Consider the following 26,154-nt stretch of genomic DNA (forward strand, 5'->3'; position numbering starts at 1 on the left):
CACCAGGGACAGACTGGACAGAGAGACCACGGCCCATACAGATGAGATGAACACAGCAGAGTCTTTTCCACCAGGGACAGACTGGACAGAGAGACCACGGCCCATACAGATGAGATGAACACAGCAGACTGTTTTCCACCAGGGACAGACTGGACAGAGAGACCACGGCCCATACAGATGAGATGAACACAGCAGAGTCTTTTCCACCAGGGACAGACTGGACAGAGAGACCACGGCCCATACAGATGAGATGAACACAGCAGAGTCTTTTCCACCAGGGACAGACTGGACAGAGAGACCACGGCCCATACAGATGAGATGAACACAGCAGAGTCTTTTCCACCAGGGACAGACTGGACAGAGAGACCACGGCCCATACAGATGAGATGAACACAGCAGAGTCTTTTCCACCAGGGACAGACTGGACAGAGAGACCACGGCCCATACAGATGAGATGAACACAGCAGAGTCTTTTCCACCAGGGACAGACTGGACAGAGAGACCAGGGCACATATTCAGAAAGATCTGTTTGTCTTTCCGATCATAATGAATAAGACAGAAATGGCCTGATCCTAGATCAGCATTCATACTTTGAGATTGCTTTATGAATATGGGCCCTGAACTCCAGTCCTCAACACAAACATCCTGGATACGTCCTGTCAGAGTGAAGAAAAATACTTACATCTCAATCTCCCAATAACGTCAATTCTCGTCAAGATATCTGCCTGTCTGATGTCATGTGTGGGTGTGTTGAGACGTATCGGATCTATCTGGCAGCCATACCTGGTTGTTTGTTTTCAGACACTAATGGAGTGTAAAGTCAGAAATAGATGTATTGTATTATCACCATGTTGTGATTCATCACCAGTCTATGCTGTGAATATTACTCAGTGAAGATCAGATACTACTTATCCTAACCTGTACACACAGAGACATAACTCCCCTCGCCCAGAAGATTAAAGTGAGAGCGTGTGCAGCATGAATAAAGGGATGATAGAGAGCTTAAAGGTCAAATACAAGTGAACCCTCTGTATCTCAGCAGTCTACCATAATCTGGATGGTTTATTTTTAATCAAGATTTGCATAATGACATACTCTCCTTTTAAATCCTCCCGGTATGGTGACCCTAAACATAACATCCTAGCTCCGACCAACCGCATCACACGCTGAAAGCAGAGAACTGACTGGTATGTGTGTGTATCACAATCTGAGAGCAGAAGAAACCTAAGTGGCAGGCTGCCAGCCCCTTGCACACATCCTCAATGTTGGCCATCAGATGCTAAGCACACACTCCATCTACAATACCATCAACCCTGGAGAACAGTATAGTTAGGCATCAACCCTGGAGAACAGTATAGTTAGGCATCAACCCTGGAGAACAGTATAGTTAGGCATCAACCCTGGAGAACAGTATAGTTAGGCATCAACCCTGGAGAACAGTATAGTTAGGCATCCCTGGAGAACAGTATAGTTAGGCATCAACCCTGGAGAACAGTATAGTTAGGCATCAACCCTGGAGAACAGTATAGTTAGGCATCAACCCTGGAGAACAGTATAGTTAGGCATCAACCCTGGAGAACAGTATAGTTAAGCATCAACCCTGGAGAACTATATAGTTAGATGCTATCATAATGTTTTGTTCATCTCTGTAGAGACCAAAGCAAAACACACATACAATCACCATCCTCACGCTACAGTGAAAACATGATGCTAATGCAGATTATTAACATTTCTCCACATGCAGACAGACTGACTCATTGATAAATATTCATGGTTGTAAAGCAATCCCTAGAGTGTGTGTGTATCAATCCACATTGCCGTGTGGAATTGATGGAGGCCTCTTCATCTGCATACGACTAACAAGGTTAGGAGAATCACACACAGGCTTTCGTATTGCATGTGCATTTATTTCTATTAGCCTCCAAATAAGAAGGAAGAAAACTGTAGCCTGAAGTTTCTAGTTAAATTGTGATGGCAGATTGGCAACCTCCCAAAGAGAAGAGAAGCAGTAAGAAAAACAGAACAGACCCATCCCTTCTCTTCCACAGCCCACTATGTATCAAATGACATCTGGATAGAGACACTTGTACATGAAACCAACCTCAATCTATCCCTCTCTGGGCATGTATCCACACAGTTATAGAGTAGGTGTGCTGATCTAGGATCAGTTTTGTCTTAACTTACATCTTAATGTATAGGAATATATGGAGAGGTGGTACCTGGACCCATATCCACAAAGTGCCTCTGAGTAGGAGTACTGATCTAGGATCAGTATAGATCATCTGACTCAATATGATCTAAAAGGAAAAACTGATCCTAGATCAACACTCCTACTCGGAAGCTTTTTAAATATGGACCCTGGGATGTAAACTCAGCTCACAATCCTAATCGAAGTGCTTTGAAACGGAAAGGCAAATCAAGCAGAGCATTTTGTGTCAGGGTTTAAACCCACAGTGGCATTATTGTTCAGTTGCGTCTCAGTGAGTCAGCTCTCTACCATAAGTGTTGCTTTGTCTCACTGTGAGATCATTCCATTAACAGAAGAACGTGTCCCCTCAAAATAGAATGGCCTTGTTTGAGAAGATCAAAACCATGATGTATTGTGGCTAAATTGTGACTTACTGACTTAAATACAAATAATAATCAGTACACGTTGCAAGGTGATTTGAAATGCAGTCCATGTCGAACAAACCAAATAGCTAGTTCCTTGAGATTGAGGAGGCAGGCACTGAGTGAGACTGTTCATGCCCTGTTAAACTTCCACATGCTCCAGTGTTCATGCCAGATTGGTTGTGGGCAGTAGAGCCCAATACAAGTCAGCCAACCACTCAGTTCAAATATATTTCATTCTCAACACCACAACAGTAACGTTAGATGAATAAAAGTAACTAAACTAGGTTAATTTCACAATTTAACTATTTTCCCCCCAATTCTCTTTTATTTCCAATCCCAATAAACTGACCACCTCTGCCATGTAACAGAGCCTGGTGAAGCAGGGGAGTTATAGGGAGGGAGAGCTAGAGGGTACTGCTGGCCCAGATCATTACACAACTGTTGGGAGAAAAATAAACAAGAAAGACCTCTACTGAGCAGTCTCAGGAATTAGTGTCAGGACACTTTATACACACATATACATACGTACATATACATACACACACACAGAAATAGAAACTGGCGTGTGTCCCACCATATAAATCCTTCAGGAAGTGATGATCAAAGACATATGGGAGGTTGAAATGGAGCAGGATGCATGAATGTTCTGATACAATGCTGACTTCCATTTAAAATCACCACACAGTGCACTTAAAATAGACTAATGCTGCCATGCTGTCTACCACAACAGACCGTGCCATCTATCTATCAGCCTCATTTGACAGAGAGCTTCATTACAGATTGAAATATTCATATTGGTCTATAACATGTTGTCAGCAATTACTCTGGGGATTTATTGGTAACTTATAGGCTGTATTTGAGGGCTGTTGTGGAGCAGGCAACCACAAAAGAAGCAGTGAAAATCACTAGTCATTGTAATAACACATGAGTTACCTATACAGAACAAACAGATCTGAAGAACACCATTGCTGAAGGGGTTAACAACACAAGGCCAAATTGAATACTGACAATTAAATATCTATTCCTCTCTATCAATTTGTTTGCCACCCAACCACCAATGTTGGAATCATTGGTTTGCGAAGGAAAGTAAATTGAATTCCCGCCATAATTGGTCCCTCTGGGAGGTGACTGGGGATGCTGCTGCTCAGAGGAACAACATTATTAGGAGGGGAGAGAGAGAGAGAGAGAGCGAAAGAGATGCAGAGAGAGAGAGAGATGCAGAGAGAGAGAGATAGAGAGAGATGCAGAGAGATGCAGAGAGAGAGAGAGAGATGCAGAGAGAGAGAGAGATGAAGAGAGAGAGAGATGCAGATGCAGAGAGAGAGAGATGCAGAGAGAGATGCAGAGAGAGAGAGAGAGAGAGAGAGATGCAGAGAGAGAGAGAGAGATGCAGAGAGAGAGAGAGAGAGATGCAGAGAGAGAGAGAGAGAGAGAGAGGAGAGAGAGAGAGAGAGAGATGCAGAGAGAGAGAGAGAGAGATGCAGAGAGAGAGAGAGAGAGAGAGAGAGATGCAGAGAGAGAGAGAGAGAGAGAGATGCAGAGAGAGAGAGAGAGAGAGAGATGCAGAGAGAGAGAGAGAGAGAGAGAGATGCAGAGAGAGAGATGCAGAGAGAGAGATGCAGAGAGAGAGATGCAGAGAGAGAGAGAGAGAGAGATGCAGAGAGAGAGAGAGAGAGAGAGAGAGAGAGAGATGCAGAGAGAGAGAGAGAGATGCAGAGAGAGAGAGAGAGATGCAGATGAGAGAGAGATGCAGAGAGAGATGCAGAGAGAGAGAGAGAGAGAGAGATGAGAGAGAGATGCAGAGAGAGAGAGAGAGAGAGAGAGAGATGCAGAGAGAGATGCAGAGAGAGAGATGCAGAGAGAGATGAGAGAGAGAGATGCAGAGAGAGAGAGAGAGAGAGAGAGAGAGATGCAGAGAGAGAGAGAGATGGAGAGAGAGAGAAAGATGCAGAGAGAGAGAGATGCAGAGAGAGAGAGATGCAGAAAGAGAGATGCAGAGAGAGAGAGATGCATGAGAGAGAGAGAGAGATGGAGAGAGAGAGAGAGATGCAGAGAGAGAGAGAGATGCAGAGAGAGAGAGAGATGCAGAGAGAGAGAGAGAGATGCAGAGAGAGATGCAGAGAGAGAGATGCAGAGAGAGAGAGAGATGCAGAGAGAGAGAGAGAGAGAGAGAGAGAGATGCAGAGAGAGAGAGAGAGAGATGCAGAGAGAGAGACAGAGAGATGCAGAGAGAGAGAGAGATGCAGAGAGAGAGAGAGATGCAGAGAGAGAGAGAGATGCAGAGAGAGAGAGAGATGCAGAGAGAGAGAGAGATGCAGAGAGAGAGATGCAGAGAGAGAGAGAGAGAGAGAGATGCAGAGAGAGAGATGCAGAGAGAGAGATGCAGAGAGAGAGATGCAGAGAGAGAGAGAGAGAGAGAGAGATGCAGAGAGAGAGAGAGAGAGAGAGAGAGAGATGCAGAGAGAGAGAGAGAGAGAGAGAGAGATGCAGAGAGAGAGATGAGAGAGAGAGAGAGAGAGAGAGAGAGAGAGAGAGAGAGAGAGAGAGAGAGAGATGCAGAGAGAGAGAGAGAGAGATGCAGAGAGAGAGAGAGAGAGATGCAGAGAGAGAGAGAGAGAGAGAGAGAGAGAAGGAAAGCGCATAGACGTAGCAAGATCGACAGAGCCTAGTCTGACCTTCTCCTTCCAATAAGACACTCACCTCAAAGCCTAGTCTGTCCTTCTCCTTCCAAAAGCAGAAATGAGTGACCTTCTTGTCCCAGAATTCATCAGGCTTCACCACACACACCAGAGACACCTCTGCTGGAATCACGTTCTATAAATAATGGGATAATATGAAGGGAAAAAAATTAAGTAAAATAAAATAAGCAAAATGGTATAGGCTTTCAATGGCTTACTGGACACAGTCAAATCCAGAAACAGAAATGTCATCCCCAAAACAATTCAGTGTTTTTCCTATATGCATTTAGCAGTGGCACACCGCCATATTCTTAATTCCATTCCTTCACTTTAGATTGTGTGCATTGTTAGATATTACTGCACTGTTGGAGCTAGAAACACAAGCATTTCGCTACACCCACAATAACATCTGCTAAACACGTGTATGTGACAAATAACATTTGATTTGACGATGGCTGCCACTGCAAATAAAATTTAAAATTTAAAAAGTTTTTGGGATGGTAAAACATTTTCAGTGTAAACTTAAACCAGATATAAGGCATGTAGAGAAGATAATGGAGCAATCTATTTTTAAATAAGATCATCTTTGAGAACTAACAATCACCAAAATAAAAAACTACAGTCAGGTAGAATCTAAAAGTAAAAAATGTCATGGCATCGGGCCCCTATGGATTTTGTTATAACGTTTGAGTCACTCTGGTAGCATAAGAACAAGGCATAAGCCATGACAAAATGTGTACAATTGCAGGAAAATAGCTTTAAAACAGAAAAATGGTGTCTCTGTGGCCAAGAGCAAGGCCTCTAAAACCGCACCATTTTTCAATAACTGTTTAGCACATCAGTTTTTCCATGAAATCCTGCAGTGAATTTCCTCATCCCATCACATGGTAGGCCACTAACTGAGGAGTAGCTTGCAGCAGCATTTTCCCCTGACAGTGCCAGGCAGATTAGTGTCAACAGATAGTACATTTCATACTGTCATCTTATCTTTCCTGGTCCTGTTTCTGCAGAGGTCTATGGATAGCAGGGGACTGGCGATATCTACCAAGAGCATTTTACACCGTACAGCCAATCTGCAGTGACAAAACCAGGTAAGGGCAGACAGGGAAGAATGCAGGCTACAGTACAACAGACCTGGGTTCAAATAGTATTTTAAATCTTTCATAAACCTTGAGCGTTTTCTCTAGCATGCCTAGAGTGCCAGATGGGCGGGGTTTAACAGTTTTGGGACTATTCATTAAGCCAAGCAAGCTCAAACAAGCATAGCTAAAGTATTTTAAATTATTTCAAACAGTATTTGAACCCAGGTCTCTGGCAGACAGACTGCAGACCACAGTCTGCTGATATTGACCTTCATCCTCTCTGCAGTGTGGCCTGAGCCTGGGTCCTGTTCATTAGGCATCAAATGGAAGAAAATGACTAAAACAGGGAGGGACAATGGTGTAAAATGTTTTACTAGTGTGCCCTAATTAGCACAACACAGCGCCTGGACTTCAGGGAAAAACGTATAATATAATTTAACAGTATAATCAGCCAACCGTGTCAAGATGTTTAATTCCTACTCTTCTTAAAATCTAATCAACTTAGATTCCTTTTTGCCTTAATTACTTTCACTTGATTGCTGGTGATGCATTTGATCTGTTGATTTGATTAGTTTAGTGACATTTTTTTAGGGACCACGCACATTGCATATTGCCCCAGATTTGGCTCCATAGCCCATCACTGTAATGTTTTACGACATTTGGAGGGTTATTATTTATTACGCAGGTAGGGTCAACAGAGACGAGACACCGACAGAACGCAACATCTGGGTTGGACCACCATTTTATTTCTCCTCCCAGCTCTTTGTCACATTCTGATTGGTAGAGGTGTTAACCCCGTGTGGGTAGACCTAGATCGTTCCCCTGTGGAAACTTCATGCCCGCATCTGCTTCTCACTCGGACATATGCTCCTCTATACTGCACTAATTAATCATTACACTCATGAATATTCACTAGGATCATTATAAATAGAGAGTGGTGGGTTTTAAAGGGTTAAACCTACTGAACATTGTTAAATAGGCCATTGGGAACAGAACACATCATGTTAAAGTATTTCTACATCCTCACTCCTTAGATCAACCCGCCACTAGTCTTTTTATAATACAACAAAGCATGGCATCGTCTTCTTATGTAGCCTGGGTGTGTTATAGCAGACTGCATAGAAACAGTCAGGAGAATAAAGTAAAGTACAACAGAGACAATAGTGACCTACATGAGTCATCATGCTGTCAAACTGTAGAGGATGTTATTAGTACTCACTACTGTACATATGACTGTAATCCTCTATACATTGCAAATGCAGTAGGAGATAAAGACTGTAGATTGAAATGAGCTGTAGGTGCCATGTTTTTGACAGGCGTTCCTCCGCTTGATACACAGAAATATGGACCTCTCGTCTCAATGCAGTGTGGGGTAAACTGTGCTTTTATCCTAAAAGGAACACTGTGCTGATTCTCTGTGTCCTACCAGCAACATGAACCCCTTCTTTTATCAGTTCCTACCTGCAACATCAGTACCACAGTCTTCACGATGTTCCACTGTGACTTTCGTCCGTCCACGATGACTGTGAAGCCTCTTGCTTTGCACTTGTCACTGAAGAGAGAAGACAAGAGAAATATGGTGATTGTGTGTCTACCTGTAATAATGTGTGCTCTTGTTCCATGAATTTGACACCAAGGATCCCAGTATAGGTCAATAGAAGACATCAGATACGTAGATGAAGAAAGCATCCCACTGGGAACCCACAACCGTAGCGCCATGTTCTTACTAACTGAGCCAGACAGGACCATAAAGCCGAGATGAATACAGATCAGAAATTGTGTGATCATCATGCAGAAGTCACAAGCTAACATAGCATGATCTTCCTTAACTTTTGGTCTTCTCTCCTACACACCCACGTAGCAGAAGTAGCTCAATCCAAATAGAATACAGTCTAATGAACGTCCAATACTGTTGCTATGCAAGTGCGTTTTCAAAAGCAATGGAGCCAAAATCCCTTTTAGAGGCCTACAGATCAATATGAGAATAATAGAATGTCAGCCAGATAAAGGACAGGCTCTGTGCTCACATTCCATTGGCTAATAAAAGTAGACCACCTTAACAAGCAATGCTCTCTGCCTAATTAAATAATAGTGGTAAGTATTTCCAAATCAAGCTGCTGTGTATGTGGTATTTGGACATGATGAATACAATGATCTATTGAACTGTAAATAATAAAGGACCATGATTTATTTATTTTTAAGGATTATTTGAAGGATCTACTAGAACATGCTCCCAAAAAGCATGCTATCCAATTGAAACCCCATTTTAATGTATCTAGATCTTTACAAGTCAGTGGTGATAATACAGTGTGTGCCAGTGATTGATTCTTGCCTGGGGATGCCGAGGAGATAGTCCAACGTGGAGCTGAGCTCCTCCATACTGGTCTGTTCTGTACATAGTGGAATGGTTAGGATCAGTCCACTGCGTCTGTCTTTGCCTCCTGTGAATGTGAAACAACCAGAACAATAACTGTTATTAATCTTTATTTATACAGATTAGTCTCACTGAGATAACATTTATTTTGCAAGAGAGACCTAGTGTATCTACCTTAGTGAGTGTACCCATGAGTGTGCCAGTCAAATTGCCATGGTCAGAGGTTCCAAGGCCATTTTATTCCTTCTAATTCTATGGTATCTACGCTGATTGACCGTACAAGTCATTAAACAATCAATTTTCAAAGAATGCACACTAAAAAGTGTGTATAAATAGGACTGTGTGTAAATTACAGTCATATAATGGTAGACTTTGGAGAAGGTCGGGCAGAACCAAGTATTCCAAGTACGGCCGGCCAAGAATCATCTATTAAAGGAGGAGTAGTGTCTTGTAAACGCCACGGACAGCGGTAATGATGGAGGGAGCTCTGCCCCTGGATGTGTCCCAAATTATGTCCTAGTCTCTATGTAGTGCACTACTTTTGACCAGAGTCCTATTGGCCTTGGTCAAAAGTAGTGCACTATATAGGGAATATGGTCCCATCTGGGACATACCCTCTGACTCAAAAGCTCCTGCTACGTCATTTTGTTCCTCGTAACACATCTGTAAGGGGGATGAACCAAAGGAGTGCCTAGTGCCACATGTCAGGGTTAAAGGAGCAAAAGCAACAGTTATTCTCGTCAAAGTTAGTTTTGTGTCCACTAGGAGTCAGTGACATAAAAGCAACAACTATTTGTCAAAGTCAGTCTTCTTTCAAGCCAGTGTGAGTCAGGTAGTCAGATTTCATTCAGGGAAGTGACAAAATAGCTGCTTTGTTCTTTCTTTTATATGTGTAAGACTCTAAACACAGGAAACCACATAGTTGATTGTTGTGATTTTCCTGACAGGAATCTGTGTCTATTGGAGACTTTTACTAGTCCAGAAGAAAACTAACTAACAGAAGTCTTTAAATGATGCTCACCGGCACATTTCTTTATTTTATTGTCTAAACTATTATTTTGCCAAAATGTGAAATTGGATCTCAAGAAAAACCCCATTTACTCTCAAACTAAACGTGTGTGAGTGTATGCAGTACAGCAGCTCAATCCAAAACATTTTTCTCTTTGAAGCAAACAAGAAAATCCATATTTATCAATTTGTGAAATTAACTATTAGCTAGTATTTCATTAGACTTTAGTGTAACAAGAATACAGATCTATTCTATTCTAATGCCACAAGCATTCATTTTGTTGTGTATCTAGTACCTAGTAAGTCAATGAGACCTTCAACAGTATCTGAACACAGTCCCTCCCTGACGCAGCCCTGGTGCTGTGACCTTCAAATCAGCATCATCAACAAGATGAGAAACCTCATTCTGTCAGCAGCAGGCAGGACAGAACAACATGCTATTATCACGACACACTGCCTGCCAGAGCCAAGAATAGAGAGGGGGGTTTATCAGACCACCCAAGGACTCACTACTAGACACCTAGACCAAGGACTAGCTACTATTTTTTTTTTAACTTTATTTTACTAGGCAAGTCAGTTAGACCAAGGACTAGCACTACACTCCTAGACCAAGGACTAGCACTACACTCCTAGACCAAGGACTAGGACTAACACTACACTCCTAGACCAAGGACTAACACTACACTCCTAGACCAAGGACTAATTCTTATTTTCAAGGACTAGCTACTACACTCCTAGACCAAGGACTAGCACTACACTCCTAGACCAAGGACTAGCACTACACTCCTAGACCAAGGACTAGCTACTACACTCCTAGACCAAGGACTAACACTACACTCCTAGACCAAGGACTAACACCACACTCCTAGACCAAGGACTAGCTACTACACTCATAGACCAAGGACTAGCACTACACTCATAGACTAAGGACTAACACTACACTACTAGACCAAGGACTAACACTATACTCCTAGACTAAGGACTAAGCTACTACACTCCTAGATCAAGGACTAATACTACACTCCTAGACCAAGGACTAACACCACACTCCTAGACCAAGGACTAGCTACTACACTCATAGACCAAGGACTAGCTACTACACTCATAGACCAAGGACTAGCTACTACACTCATAGACCAAGGACTAGCTACTACACTCATAGACCAAGGACTAGCTACTACACTCATAGACCAAGGACTAGCTACTACTCATAGACCAAGGACTAGCTACTACTCATAGACCAAGGACTAGCTACTACACTCATAGACCAAGGACTAGCACTACACTCCTAGACCAAGGACTAGCACTACACTCCTAGACTAAGGACTAACACTACAATCCTAGACCAAGGACTAACACTACACTCCTAGACCAAGGACTAACACTACAATCCTAGACCAAGGACTAACACTACACTCCCTTCAGAGGCTAGAGAGGGATGATGAGCACACCAATAACACAGCAACTTCAAATGGTTGTTCCCTTGCACACCTATAATGATTAAGCAACTTCATGAAAATGAGAGCTAGATGTGGGGTACACACAAAGCTTCACCATCCTGGGAATTATACGAGAACGCATAACTTCAAGTTAATTTTTAGTGAACTCTGCCTGCCTCTACTTCCTTGATAATGCTGGCTCTCACTGCTGTACGCTTATTTCACTGACTGGGAATGTTCAATAAGCAGCACAAATAGTGCTTGAGCCAGTTGCACGAGGACAAAGGTAAAGTAGTAATAGTAGATTCTGGCACTACTATTGGGCATTTCTATGTAAAGATGATCACTGGTAAATGTAATGTTAAGCTTAGCAATGTAAATGCAGTGCGGATCATTCCAAGAAGCCATCTCTGTCAATAGTAAAGATAAACAGCTTTGACTGACTGGAGGATATTATTACCTGACAAGAAGGCTAGGCGTTTCTTCAGAATGGGCAGTATGTTGGTAGCCTCCATACTGGCAAGTTCCCCCCTGCAGTCTGAAAAGTAAACATATAGGTTATAGCAAAGCAGGTGATGCACATAATAATCATTAGATGATCACACACGATTCACACACGCATACAAATTAGCATACAGCACTGTCATCCCTGTCAATTACAAGCCAACTGACACAATGAAACACCATGATGCTTTACCTTTCTAGAAATCAAAGGTACCTCTTTCAAACATTTCCTTCTGGGCCCATGTTCTGTAATGAGGACAAAGATATAAGAACAAGTCAACACTATAGATAAGTAGCAACTAGCTCAATATTGACAATCATATTGACAAACAAATCCTCCACTAATAAGGAATCAAGACATACCTTATTACTATGTCAGAACAAAGATAATGTCCAAGAACCATTTTGTTAGTCTATGGTATGAGGCTATGAAGAATGACGTGTGAACTGTTGTAATAGATTCTATTAGCCTTAAACACAGTAATAAAATGGCTTGTTTTGCAGTATTGGGAGGATTACCCATCTGGACTGTCTTGTCTTAACTGAACGATACATAAACCACTGCAGTACATCATCATATCATTTTGGTCAAATCTGTTCTCAGCATATTGTTGAATTCCAAACACAGCAGAATGATAGATTCACATGGTCGCTGGCCAAAACAGTGTGGGGAAACATTTGAAACCCATTAGTAGATTGCAATGCAGCAAACTCTGACCTACTGCACAGTAATGAGCCACCCACTGGCATATTAACATTGATTGTCACAAACTGCACCCTATTACCTACAATGCACACTACTTTTGACCAGAGCCCTATGTGCACTTGTCAAGGTAGTTCACTACATAGTGAATAGGGTGCCATTTGGGATACCCTGGTTTAGTGTACATATCTCTCACAAGCTTTCATGTAGTGTTTCTGAGTTATTCAGGCAATTATACAAACCATAATAACCATCTATTATTCAATAACCTTATCCTGGAGTCATGACTAAGTAGCTATATTTGTAGGAAAAGTTAGGGTTGCTTTTCTTTCCTGGAAAGTTGGTGTCTTTGAGCTATTCTAGATCAAATATGTTTATGATGTGTAGTTCAAACTGGCTACTGTAATTAGCCACTGGTGAATAGTCTTACGCAGTACGAAAAAGTACTCAAATATATGTATTCACTACTGTAAGTAGCTCTGGATAAGAGTGTTTGCTAAATTACTCAAATGTACTCATTCTCACACTCCAGGAATAAATAGTTATTCCTATTTGGAGGCTGTAATTGATGACAATAACAATGCTACTTATTGTGATGGACAAAAAGTATGTTATTTCTTCTATTTCAACATTAGACTACTCCTAAAGCATTGCTAATATGTGGCTACAATAGTTTTCACATGCTTCGAAAGTAGAGTAATTTGATATTGGTGACATTTTCAATGACATGGCCACGATGCATAGGCTACGTATGCAAAGGGCATTTAGGAGCGAGGACAACACTAGGTATGGTTGACAATAATCAACAGACATAACTATATTTCATACATTTAGGTTAAATTCCAAGTTCCCGATATGCTCGATATTATCCTTATGTGGTGGCAAATCATTACAATTGTTTTTATAGTAGGCACACAGCAGGCACGAGACAAAAGCCCTAAAATCGAAGGACCCACATCCCTGGCCTTCTCATCACAAGAGCTCTTTAAAAAAAATCGTAATTGTAAAATCCTTTATATATATTGTAATGTATGAACATGATAATCTATGTCCCATTTGCTTACCCGTGCTGAATAAAAATCCGCGTTCGTATCACTTTGTAGCAGTAGCACGAGGTTTTCCCCAACTGACTACACATCCAATGGAAGCAACGCTAAACTGTTATAGTGAGCAGGCTATGCAGACACAATGACCTATATTCCTGAAACTGAATCCCGTGTTCGCAATATAATCCTTGTATGATAATGATACCGTTTGTTGCGGCCAAAGGGACGATTTCCTTCTTACCTCAGACGAAACAGGACGAACTATGTATGTATCATTATACGACGTTGAATCAATGTAGTCTGTAGGAGGAGTTTCTATTGAAAAATCCCAGTTTATCTGACCGAGCTCCACTGATTTATTGGACGGTAGGCGATCACATCTGTAACATCTTTCAACGCTTAGAACTCGTTAGAAAAAACATTGTATCGTCAAAAGTTACAACTCCGCCATATCTATACTGGATTGTTATTAAAATATGGTTTGTTTTCAGGGGGCTGGACTGTTACTACGGAGGCAACTCCCAAACGGACAATACATGCAATAGAGCGCCCTCCGACATATGTGAAGCTAGCCACAATAAAGATGATCCATAATAGTGGCATTTGTGGTTCGCCTTCAAAATAAAAGGCACTCGTTGAACGTTAATGCAAATAGATAGATAGTGGAATCATGCCATATTTGGACTAGATAATGCTAAACAACGTTGGGAGGATGTTATATAAATTAATCAAAAGTTAATTTGAGAGAAAAAAATACAAATCTTCAGAGTAGTAGTCTACTCAGCGACAACTACATAACACAATTGTGAAGAGTTTACAACAGGGGCACCGGTGGAAGGGCGAGAAGGAGTTGAACGGAGCCCTATGTCAGTCACACCAGCTCCCATGCTTGGCATTCATACTCCAATGCCAGCTGCTCCTGGTATTTTAGGTCCTTAAAGGGCGCTGCAAAATTTGCACGGCGATGGGGTACGGAGCTCAATTTGACATCTGTGTGACTATGGAGACTCCGCCATTGCGTCGCACCCTTCATATGGATTTTCCGACCACATTTTCGGATCAAGCATAAAACGCACCACATGGTCAATCCCATGTGTGCATTGGCCATGTAGCATTTATGGTGATATGGCCTTTGCAGATGTCGGGGCATTCATACTTCTTGCGCTTCGATGGACAGTATGGAGCTGTTGTGAAGGAAGTTGTCAAGGAAGTGAGTTGTGTTTATACAGAATCCCCACCCACTCCTACCGTCAACCAATCATGTCAATGCGGAACTACACAATTTGGCCTCCGCATGCCACCAGAGACTCCACGATTGTGTCACACTCCATATGGAGCCTCCAAACACATTTTGGATCAAGCATAAATTGGCTTTCACCCAGTCATTGCGATGTGGGAAGTGCATTACAAAGACCCGAAAGTTACATGGTTTTAGTAATTTGCTAAAGATAATCTTCAAATTGTGAATATCACTTATGTCATGTGTTTATGCAACTAGTAATGCTTTTTTAAGCATTTATCTGAGTCCACTTCAACAGACAACCTAAGGCATGGAGAAGTTATTTTTTTGTTTTAATATATTTTTTATATAATATTATATATATTTTCTACCCAATTGGTTGTTACAGTCTTGTCCCATCGCTGCAACTCCCGTACGGACTCGAGAGAGAGAGGCGAAGGTCGAGAGCCATGCGTCCTCTGAAACACAACCCAGCCAATCTCCACTGCTTCTTGACACAATGCCCGCTTAATATAGAAGGCAGGCCCGCCACAGGAGTTGCTAGTGTGTGATGGGACAAGAACATCCCTGCCGGCCAAACCCTCCCCTAAACCAAACGAAGCTGGGCCAATTTTGCGCCGCCCCATGGGTCTCCCGGTCGTGGTCGGCTGCGACAGAGCTTAGACTCGAACCCAGAATCTCTAGTAGCACAGCTAGCACTGCAGCGCAGCACCTTCGACCACTGTGATGCCCATGGAGGAGTTCTTTAAACTATTTTCCTGCGCGATAGATGGATGGACTGCTATGTGGATGACACACAGCTGAACATTTCAATGAAACATGATTGCCCTCGCTAGAAGCCTGTGTTTCAGACATAAGGAAGTGGATGGCTGCAAACTTTCTACTTTTAAACTTGGACAAAACAGAGATGCTTGTTCTAGGTCCCAAGAAACAAAGAGATCTTCTGTTGAATCTGACAATTAATCTTGATGGTTGTACAGTCGTCTCAAATAAAACTGTGAAGGACCTTGGTGTTACTCTGGACCCTGATCTCTCTTTTGACGAACATATCAAGACTGTTTCAAGGACAGCTTTTTTCCATCTACGTAACATCTGAAACTTTCTGTCCATAAATGATGCAGAATAATTAATCCATGCTTTTGTTACTTCTAGTTTAGACTACTGCAATGCTCTACTTTCCGGCTACCCGGATAAAGCATAAAATAAACTTCAGTTAGTGCTAAATATGGCTGCTAGAATCCTGACTAGAACCCAAAAATGTGATCATATTACCAGTGCTAGCCTCCCTACACTGGCTTCCTGTTAAGGCAAGGGCTGAGTTCAAGGTTTTACTGCTAACCTAGAAAGCATTACATGGGCTTGCTCCTATCTATCTTTCCGATTTGGTCCTGCCGTACATACCTACACGTACGCTACGGTCACAAGACGCAGGCCTCCTAATTGTCCCTAGAATTTCTAAGCAAACAGCTGGAGGCAGGGCTTTCTCCTATAGAGCTCCATTTTTATGGAATGGTCTGCCTACCCATGTGAGAGACGTAGACTCGGTCTCAACCTTTAAGTCTTTACTGAAGACTCATCTGATCAGTAGGTCATATGATTGAATGTAGTCTGACCCAGGAGTGTGAAGGTGAACGGAAAGGCTCTGGAGCAACGAACCGCCCTTGCTGTCTCTGCCTGGCCTTTTCCCCTCTCTCCACTGGGATTATCTGCCTCTAACCCTATTACAGGGACTGAGTCACTGTCTTACTGGTGCTCTTCCATGCCGTCCCTAGGAGGGGTGCGTCACTTGAGTGGGTTGAGTCACTGACGTGATCTTCCTGTCTGGGTTGGCGCCTCCCCTTGGGTTGTGCCGTGGCGGAGATCTTTGTGGGCTATACTCGGCCTTGTCTCAGGATGGTAAGTTGGTGGTTGAAGATATCCCTCTAGTGGTGTGGGGGCTGTGCTTTGGAAAAGTGTGTGGGGTTATATCCTGCCTCTTTGGCCCTGTCCGGGGGTATCATCGGATGGGGCCACAGTGTCTCCTGACCCCTCCTGTCTCAGCCTCCAGTATTTATGCTGCAGTAGTTTATGTGTTGGGGGGCTAGGGTCAGTCTGTTATATCTGGAGCACTTCTCCTGTCTTATCCGGTGTCATGTGTGAATTTAGGTATGCTCTCTCTAATTCTCTCTTTCTCTCTTTCTTTCTCTCTCTCTCGGAGGACCTGAGCCTTAGGACCATGCCTCAGGATTACCTGGCATGATGACTCCCTGCTGTCCCCAGTCCACCTGGCCGTGCTGCTGCTCCAGTTTCAACTGTTCTGCCTGCGGCTATGGAACCCTGACCTGTTAACCGGACGTGCTACCTGTCCCAGACCTGCTGTTTTCAACTCTCTAGAGACAGCAGGAGCGGTAGAGATACTCTTAATGAAGACATTTACTCCTGAGGTGCTGACTTGTTGCACCCTCGACAACTACTGTGATTATTATTATTTTTCCATGGGGGAGGACTGGCCACCCCTCATAACCTGGTTCCTCTCTAGGTTTCTTCCTAGGTTTTGGCCTTTCTAGGGTGTTTTTCCTAGCCACTGTGCTTCTACACCTGCATTGCTTGCTGTTTGGGGTTTTAGGCTGGGTTTCTGTACAGCACTTTGAGATATCAGCTAATGTAAGAAGGGCTATATAAATACATTTGATTTATTTCACGGCGATGTCATTTACAAAATAGCCCCCAACACTCTTCTCAGCAAACTGGATGTAGTCTATCACAATGTCATCCGTTCTGTCACCAAAGCCCCATTTACTACCCGCCACTGCGACCTGTATGCTCTCGTTGGCTGGCCCTCACTACATATTCGTCGCCAAAGCCACTGGCTCCAGGTCATCTATAAGTTTTTGCTAGGTAAAGCCCTGCCTTATCTCAGCTCACTGGTCACCATAGCAATACCCACCCGTAGCACGCTAGCAAGCTCCAGCAGGTATATTTCACTGGTCATCCCCAAAGCCAACACGTACTTTGGCCGCCTTTCCTTCCAGTTCTCTGCTGCCAATGACTGGAAGGAATTGCAAAAATCACTGATGCTGGAGTCTTATATCTCCCTCTCTAACATTAAGCATCAGTTGTCAGAGCAGCTTACTGTACCTGTACACACCTGTACACACCCAATCTGTAAATAGCACACCCAACTACCTCATCCCCATATTATTACTTACTCTCTTGCCCTTTTGCACCCCAGTATCTCTACTTGCACATCATCATCTGCACATCTATCACTCCAGTGTTAATGCTAAATTGTAATTATTTTGCCTCTATGGCCTATTCATTGCCTACCTCCCTACTATTCTACATTTGCACACACTGTACATGGATTTTTCACTTTTTCTATTGTGTTATTGACTGTATGTTTGTTTATGTGTAACTCTGTGTTTGTTGTTGTTTTTGTCACACTGCTTTGCTTTATCTTGGCCAGGTCTCAGTTGTAAATGAGAACTTGTTCTCAACTGGCCTACCTGGTTAAATAAAGGTGAAATAAAATAAAAAATAAAAAAGGTTTACACCTGTTGTAAGATACAGTATCTGTTTTCTTGCATGGGCTGTGTCGCAATCCACTGCATCCGCCTATGTCGGCCTTCCTCATCTGCGGAGGAAGTTGGCTGAGCTACAGTAGTATTTGTCAGACCATGAGCCATCCTGAAAATGTATCTTCTCAGGAAAACAACTGTACTGTCCGAATGGTTTGGCCTACACAACTAATATGACCACTCTATGGAAAGATGATAATCTCACGAAGGAAATATGAGACTGTCGTCTGAAGCTAACCAATACAAATTAATAGAAGTATGGAGGTAGTTTTGTGCCAACAAAAATAAGGTGTTAAATATGTGGAAAAAAAATATGAAAAAAATAATTGAGCTTTCTTATATCTCCTAGAGGACAGACACTTCAAAATCCTATTCCTTATGATACATTTTTTGAATCTGTTATTCAATCAGTGGAGGCTGCTGAGGGAAGGACGGCTCATAATAATGGCTGGAACGGAGCAAATGGAAACCATGTGTTTGATGTATTTGATACCATTCCACTGATTCTGCTCCAGCTATTACCACAAACCTGTCCTCCCCAATTAAGATTCCATCAACCTCCTGTGTAATTCAATGTGGGTCTATGGGCTATAGTAGTAAAGGGCAAATTCAAGATTTTATCAAATCATTTCCTTTTTTGGGATACCTAAAGGGGTCCTAAAATTCTAAATCAAATAGCTAAATGATCGATGGCATGACCGTCTTAAAACAATTCCATATGTTAGCTTTGTAGAACCCTCTCCCCAGCGGCTTAGACTTTTTATATTAAGGCTACCTCACAAAATTAACACTGTCGGCCTGTACATTTTGAATGGCTAATGCTTCGAACACACTGACAGCGTCATTGCATTTTGGTACACCAGAATTACATTCATTTACAATGAAACGCTGTGTTTGCCTTGCAGCATTGCGCTGCAGAGGCAGTTGCAGTGCGTTCGGTGTGGTGCAGATGTTGGATTTATCAAACGTATGCGTCAAACTATGTGTAGACGGCTTGACAGAAATGGCAGCAGAAGGCGAATGTTGATTTCTTTGTTGCATACATATCCAGATGATGCTGAGTACTATTTTACGCAATACGCTGTCGGTGTGTTCGAAACGTAACAATAGCAACAAAGAAACAAACTATTGATAACTATGTCTACTTGAACACAGAGTAAAACTGTAAATTAAAGTTAATTGGATCGCCTATGCATTGAATGCAGTGGGATCCTCATCTCATTTTAGGGTTGGATTTAGGCCTCAGGGTTAGCATACATTTGAATTGAAGGGAATCAAATCAGGTATATACAGTTGAAGTCGGAAGTTTACATACACTTAGATTGGAATCATTAAAACTCGTTTTTTTCTTGTTAACAAACTATAGTTTTGGCAAGTCGGTTAGGACAACTACTTTGTGCATGACACAAGAAATGTTTCCAGGAATTGTTTACAGACAGATTATTTCAAATCAAATCAAAGTTTATTTGTCATGTGCGCCGAATACAACAGGTGTACACCTTACAGTGAAATGCTTACTTACAGGCTCTAACCAATAGTGCAAGAATGATGTTAGGTAAACAATAGGTAAGTAAAGAAATAAAAAACAATAAAAAGACAGTGAAAAACAGTAGCAAGGTTATATACAGTAGCAAGGTTATATACAGTAGCAAGGTTATATACAGTAGCAAGGTTATATACAGTAGCAAGGTTATATACAGTAGCGAGGATATATACAGTAGCAAGGTTATATACAGTAGCGAGGCTATATACAGTAGCAAGGTTATATACAGTAGCAAGGTTATATACAGTAGCAAGGTTATATACAGTAGCGAGGCTACATACAGACACCGGTTAGTCAGGCTGATTGAGGTAGTATGTACATGTAGATATGGTTAAAGTGACTATGCATATATGATGAACAGAGAGTAGCAGTAGCGTAAAGAGGGGTTGGCGGGTGGCGGGACACAATGCAGATAGCATGGATAGCCAATGTGCGGGAGCACTGGTTGGTCGGGCCAATTGAGGTAGTATGTACATATGTACATGAATGTATAGTTAAAGTGAATGTGAATATATGATAAACAGAGAGTAGCAGCAGCGTAAAAGAGGGGTTGGGGGGGGCACACAATGCAAATAGTCTGGGTAGCCATTTGATTACCTGTGCAGGAGTCTTATGGCTTGGGGGTAAAACTGTTGAGAAACCTTTTTGTCCTAGACTTGGCACTCTGGTACCGCTTGCCATGCGGTAGTAGAGAGAACGGTCTATAACTGGGGTGGCTGGGGTCTTTGACAATTTTTATGGCCTTCCTTTGACACCGCCTGGTGTAGAGGTCCTGGATGGCAGGCAGCTTTGCCCCAGTGATGTACTGAGCCGTACACACTACCCTCGGTAGTGCCTTGCGGTTGGAGGCCAAGCAATTGCCATACCAGGCAGTGATGCAACCATGCTCTCGATGTTGCAGCATTTCACTTATAATTCACTGTATCACAATTCCAGTGGGTCAGAAGTTTACATACACTAAGTTGACTGTGGATTTAAACAGCTTGGAAAATTCAAGAAAATTATGTCATGGCTTTAGAAGCTTCTGATAGGCTGATTGACATCATTTGAGTAAATTGGAGGTGTACCTGTGGATGTATTTCAAGGCGTACCTTCAAACTCAATGCCTCTTTGCTTGACATCATGGGAAAATCAAAAGAAATCAGCCAAGACCCCAGAAAAAGAATTGTAGACCTCCACAAGTCTGGTTCATCCTTGGGAGCAATTTCCAAATGCCTGAAGGTATCACGTTCATCTGTACAAACAATAGTACGCAAGTATAAACACCATGGGACCACGCAGTCGTCATACCACTCAGGAAGGAGACACGTTCTGTCTCCTAGAGATGAACGTACTTTGGTGTGAAAAGTGCAAATCAATCCCAGAACAACAGCAAAGGAACATATGAAGATGCTGGAGGAAACAGCATACTAACTGACTTGCCAAAACTATAGTTTGTTAACAAGAAATTTGTGGAGTGGTTGAAAAACAAGTTTTAATGACTCCAACCTAAGTGTATGTAAACTTTCGACTTCAACTGTAAATAGTTATAAACTGCAGCTACAACCCTTCCTAAAGCAGATGGCTATCAATTAAGTTCTATCACCAGTGGGTGAGCAAATTTTGCCTCTATTTATATAGTGATCTATAGATCGTGAGTAATAGATTGTTTTATCTCTAATAAACAGTAATAATAATTACTATAGTAATAATTATAAATGCATTCATTAATGTGAAATTGTGTATTCGTCTTTCAGATGCAACTGATTGAAAATAAGAAACACAGAGACAAGTGTTTTCCTCTGATACATAATGAAAATGTATGTTTTGAAAAAGTCCTCCCAATTCCCAACAATCAAACTTTGTCCCAACAATATTGATTCTTGGCATATGGTCCCTTAATTTAAATAAATTCAATGTTATATGTGTTTTCTATGGTAATACTCTTACTCATTAAGAGTGAATGTGTCTAAGAAGAACCACTAGATGTCTCTGCCTGTCCAATTTCTATTAAAAGCTGTGACAAAATGTTCCCTGCTCACATGCAGTAATTCAGTAGCCGTTGCAGATCTTATTCAGGGCAGACATATAGATTTGTTCACTGACGTATCTTTGTTGTGTATTTTTATGAAGCAACATGCTGACTGTTATTCTGATCCTAAGTACCTAACTTACAAAAGCAGTATTAGTGCTTTAAATACTACATCTACATACTGTATCTATATCATGACATATTCCTTTTGATATGAAGGGCAGTGTATAAAATAAGACTTGCTGATTTTTGACTACATTTGATAGAGAGACTAGTTTGTATAAATGGCAATGATGAGATGAAGCGACAAGGCCCACTGTGACTATTGTTCCTCTGGCAGTCTCCTATGGTTGTTTGGATGTGTACTGTAGATACTTTAATTGCTGTCAATCCCCTGTGTCGACCAAACAGATGGAATGTAACATGGAGTTGTGTGAGCTGTATGTTCAGCTAAACCTGACGTCGTTTCAGAGTCTCAGAATGTTAAACGTGGAGGTGTGTTGGGTTTGAGAATTGAGATCAGACAGAGAAGGATATGTTCTACATTGCTTCCAACAACAACATTGACGAATACGCTGATTCGGTGAGCGAGTTCATTAGAACGTGCATTGACGATGTCGTTCCCATAGCAACGATTAAAACATTCCCAAACCAGAAACCGTGGATTGATGGCAGCATTCGTGTGAAACTGAAAGCCCAAATTTTAACCAGGGCAAGGTGACCAGAAACATGACCGAATACAAACAGTGTAGCTATTCCCTCCGCAAGACAATCAAACAAGCTAAGCTTCAGTATAGAGACAAAGTAGAGTCACAATTCAAACGGCTCAGACACAAGAGGTATGCGGCAGGGTCTACAGTCAATCACGGACTACAAAAAGAAAACCAGCCCCGTCGCGGACCAGGATGTCTTGCTCCCAGACAGACTAAATTACTTTTTTGCCCGCTTTGAGGACAATACAGTGCCACTGACACGGCCCGCAACCAAAACCTGCGGACTCTCCTTCACTGCAGCCGTGGTGAGTAAAATATTTAAATGTGTTAACCCTCGCAAGGCTGCAGGCCCAGACGGCATCCCCAGCCGCGTCCTCAGAACATGCGCAGACCAGCTGGCTGGTGTGTTTACGGACATATTCAATCAATCCTTATCCTAGTCTGCTGTTCCCACAAGCTTCAAGAGGGTCACCATCGTCCCTGTTCCCAAGAAAGCTAAGGTAACTGAGCAAAACGAAGCTAAGGTAACTGAGTAGCACTCACTTCCGTCATCATGAAGTGTGTTGAGAGACTAGTCAAGGACCATATCACCTCCACCCTACCTGACACCCTAGACCCACTCCAATTTGCTTACCGCCCAAATAGTTCCACAGACGACGCAATCTCAACCACACTGCACACTGCCCTAACCCATCTGGACAAGAGGAATACCTATGTGAGAATGCTGTTCATCGACTACAGCTCAGCATTTAACACCATAGTACCCTCCAAACTAGTCATCAAGCTCGAGACCCTGGGGCTCGACCCCGCCCTGTGCAACTGGGTACTGGACTTCCTGATGGGCCGCCCCCAGGTGGTGAGGGTAGATAACAACATCTCCACCCCGCGGATCCTCAACACTGGGGCCCCACAAGGGTGCGTTCTCAGCCCTCTCCTGTACTCCCTGTTCACCCATGACTGTGTGTCCATGCACGCCTCCAACTCAATCATCAAGTTTGCGGACGACACTACAGTGGTAGGCTTGATTACCAATAACGACGAGATGGCCTACAGGGAGGAGGTGAGGGCCCTCGGAGTGTGGTGTCAGGAAAATAACCTCACACTCAACGTCAACAAAACAAAGGAGATGATTGTGGACTTCAGGAAACAGCAGAGGGAGCACCCCCCTATCCATGGGACAGTAGTGGAGAGGGTAGTAAGTTTTAAGTTCCTCGGTGTACACATCACAGACAAACCGAAATGGTCCACCCACACAGACAGCGTCGTGAAGAAGGCACAGCAGCGCCTCTTCAACCTCAGGAGGCTGAAGAAATTTGGCTTGTCACCAAAAGCACTCACAAACTTCTACAGATGCACAATCGAGAGCATCCTGTCGGGCTGTATCACTGCCTGGTACGGCAACTGCGCCGCCCACAACCGTAAGGCTCTCCAGAGGGTAGTGAGGTCTGCACAACGCATCACCGGGGGCAAACTACCTGCCCTCCAGGACACCTACACCACCCGATGTCACAGGAAGGCCATAAAGATCATCAAGGACAACAACCACCCGAGCCATTGCCTGTTCACCCCGCTATCATCCAGAAAGCGAGGTCAGTACAGGTGCATCAAAGCAGGGACTGAAAAACAGCTTCTATCTCAAGGCCATCAGACTGTTAAACAGCCACCACTAACATTGAGTGGCTGCTGCCAACACACTGACTCAACTCCAGCCACTTTAATAATGGGAATTGATGGAAAATATATCACTAGCCACTTTTAACAATGCTACTTAATATACTGTTTACATACCCTACATTACTCATCTCATATGTATTTGTATATACTGTACTCTATATCATCTACTGCATCTCTATGTAATACATGTATCACTAGCCACTTTAAACTATGCCACTTTGTTTACATACCCTACATTACTCATCTCATACGTATATAGTGTACTCGATACCATCTACTGCATCTTGCCTATGCCGTTCTGTACCATCACTCATTCATATATCTTTAAGTACATATTCTTTATCCCTTTACACTTGTGTGTATAAGGTAGTAGTTTTGGAATTGTTAGGTTAGATTACCCGTTGGTTATTACTGCATTGTCGGAACTAGAAGCACAAGCATTTCGCTACACTCGCATTTACATCTGCTAACCATGTGTATGTGACCAATACATTTGATTTGATTTGATTTGTGGTTACTTAGTTATCTCAGATGATGTAGCGGGGTGCGTAATTAGCGGCAGAGAAGTCAGGCGCAGGAGAGCAGAACTGGGTAATAACTGGAGATTTATTAAGCAAAAACCAACGTCATCCAAAACAAAAAGATGAATAGACACAAAAATAACCCATCGTGCGCTTACAGGGAACGTGCACAAGCACTACAATAAACAATCCCACACAAAGACATGGGGAGAACAGAGGGTTAAATACACAACAAGGAAATGAGGGAATTGAAACCAGGTGTGAGGAAAAACAAGACAAAACAAATGGAAAATGAAAAGTGGATCGACGATGGCTAGTAGACCGGCGACGCCTTGCGCCTTGCGCCGCCCGAACAAGGAGAGGACCCGACTTCGGCGGAAGTCGTGACAGATGAAGCAGTAGGCTCAACTCATATGAGTAATACCTGCCAAGCAAACTAGGCTTTATACAACATTTTCAACACTGAGCAGAAAGCTAGAATTATATATCGCTGTATTGGGAGAAGTGACTAAATATGCAGTGTTGAGCAAACATTATGTAATGACACCTTGCATGTTTTGATAATGTAGCCACATTCCCTATACAGTACATGTATCATAATTACAGTTATAGGGATCTCTATCCAATCTACCCAGGGACAGTTCAAGTACAAGTGGACTCTTATTAGTCTTGTGTTTTTTGTGTGTGTGTGTGTGTGTGTGATTTCGAAGATATCAACAGTATTAATTTGGCAGATGAAATCCCTATGTCCATGACTGCAAGATTTCCAGCTCTCATACACTCACGTCTGGCATCGGGATGACTGGGTTCTATGGTCGATAATGTTCCTGAGGCATTACTTCAGAGGCGCTGGGTGTCTGTGGGTATTTATGGAAGCAGTGTTGACTATGTCACATTTGATACGGTTGACCTGGTATTACTGGCACAGACAAAAGGACAAAGGAAGTGACAGAATCGAATGGTGTTTGTTTCAATTTGGCACCCATGCGAGTCATACAATTATTATCTTAATTCAACAAGAAAAACTCGAATACATTCTGTCTGTCCTCCTCATTCCACCACAAGCACAGGTTTCATTGAATGAGTAACTTCTGTTTACTATGCCACCCCACATGGTAATAAGATAAAGAATAGTGGAAGAATAATGGTGAAATTATTGATTGGATATGAAGTGTCAACTAGAATAATGTACGTAGGCTAGTATCTGATGATCTTGACATTGATACTCTGAAGCTTTGTCATCATGTCGTAAATCCCTACTGTATCGGTTACAAATCATCACCTGACAACATGTGTGTTTAGTACCAGAGAACACCTTATATGGAATTGATACTTGATGTATGACATCTTTCTATAATTACATAGAAGACAGGTCGCTCATAGAACAGTCTGTCATTTTAAATGCACTTTCTTTCTCCTTTCTCTCAGAGCCAAGGATGGGTTAGCCA

At 42.5% G+C, this 26,154-nt stretch overlaps 1 protein-coding gene across 3 annotated transcripts in view; it reads right to left on the reverse strand.

Annotated features, from left to right (window-relative positions):
* Positions 1 to 14,629, reverse strand: part of LOC112239160 (SEC14 domain and spectrin repeat-containing protein 1) — a 34,637-nt gene extending 20,008 nt beyond the window's left edge. Inside the window, exons 1-6 of one of the 3 annotated variants that reach the window (XM_042319694.1) lie at positions 13,466 to 14,629; positions 11,892 to 11,944; positions 11,655 to 11,732; positions 8,706 to 8,814; positions 7,835 to 7,925; positions 5,314 to 5,427 (exon numbers count right to left, since the gene is read on the reverse strand). In XM_042319694.1, coding sequence (XP_042175628.1) covers positions 5,314 to 5,427; positions 7,835 to 7,925; positions 8,706 to 8,814; positions 11,655 to 11,709 — 369 coding nt within the window. In that variant the 5' untranslated portion in view covers positions 11,710 to 11,732; positions 11,892 to 11,944; positions 13,466 to 14,629. The remainder of the gene's footprint in view (positions 1 to 5,313; positions 5,428 to 7,834; positions 7,926 to 8,705; positions 8,815 to 11,654; positions 11,733 to 11,891; positions 11,945 to 13,465) is intronic. The other 2 variants (XM_042319693.1, XM_042319692.1) reach the window with 2 other exon arrangements.
* Between the last annotated feature and the right edge of the window lie 11,525 nt (positions 14,630 to 26,154).

The sequence above is a fragment of the Oncorhynchus tshawytscha genome, linkage group LG03 (genome assembly GCF_018296145.1).
Source record: "Oncorhynchus tshawytscha isolate Ot180627B linkage group LG03, Otsh_v2.0, whole genome shotgun sequence".
Classification (NCBI taxonomy): Eukaryota; Metazoa; Chordata; class Actinopteri; order Salmoniformes; family Salmonidae; genus Oncorhynchus; species Oncorhynchus tshawytscha.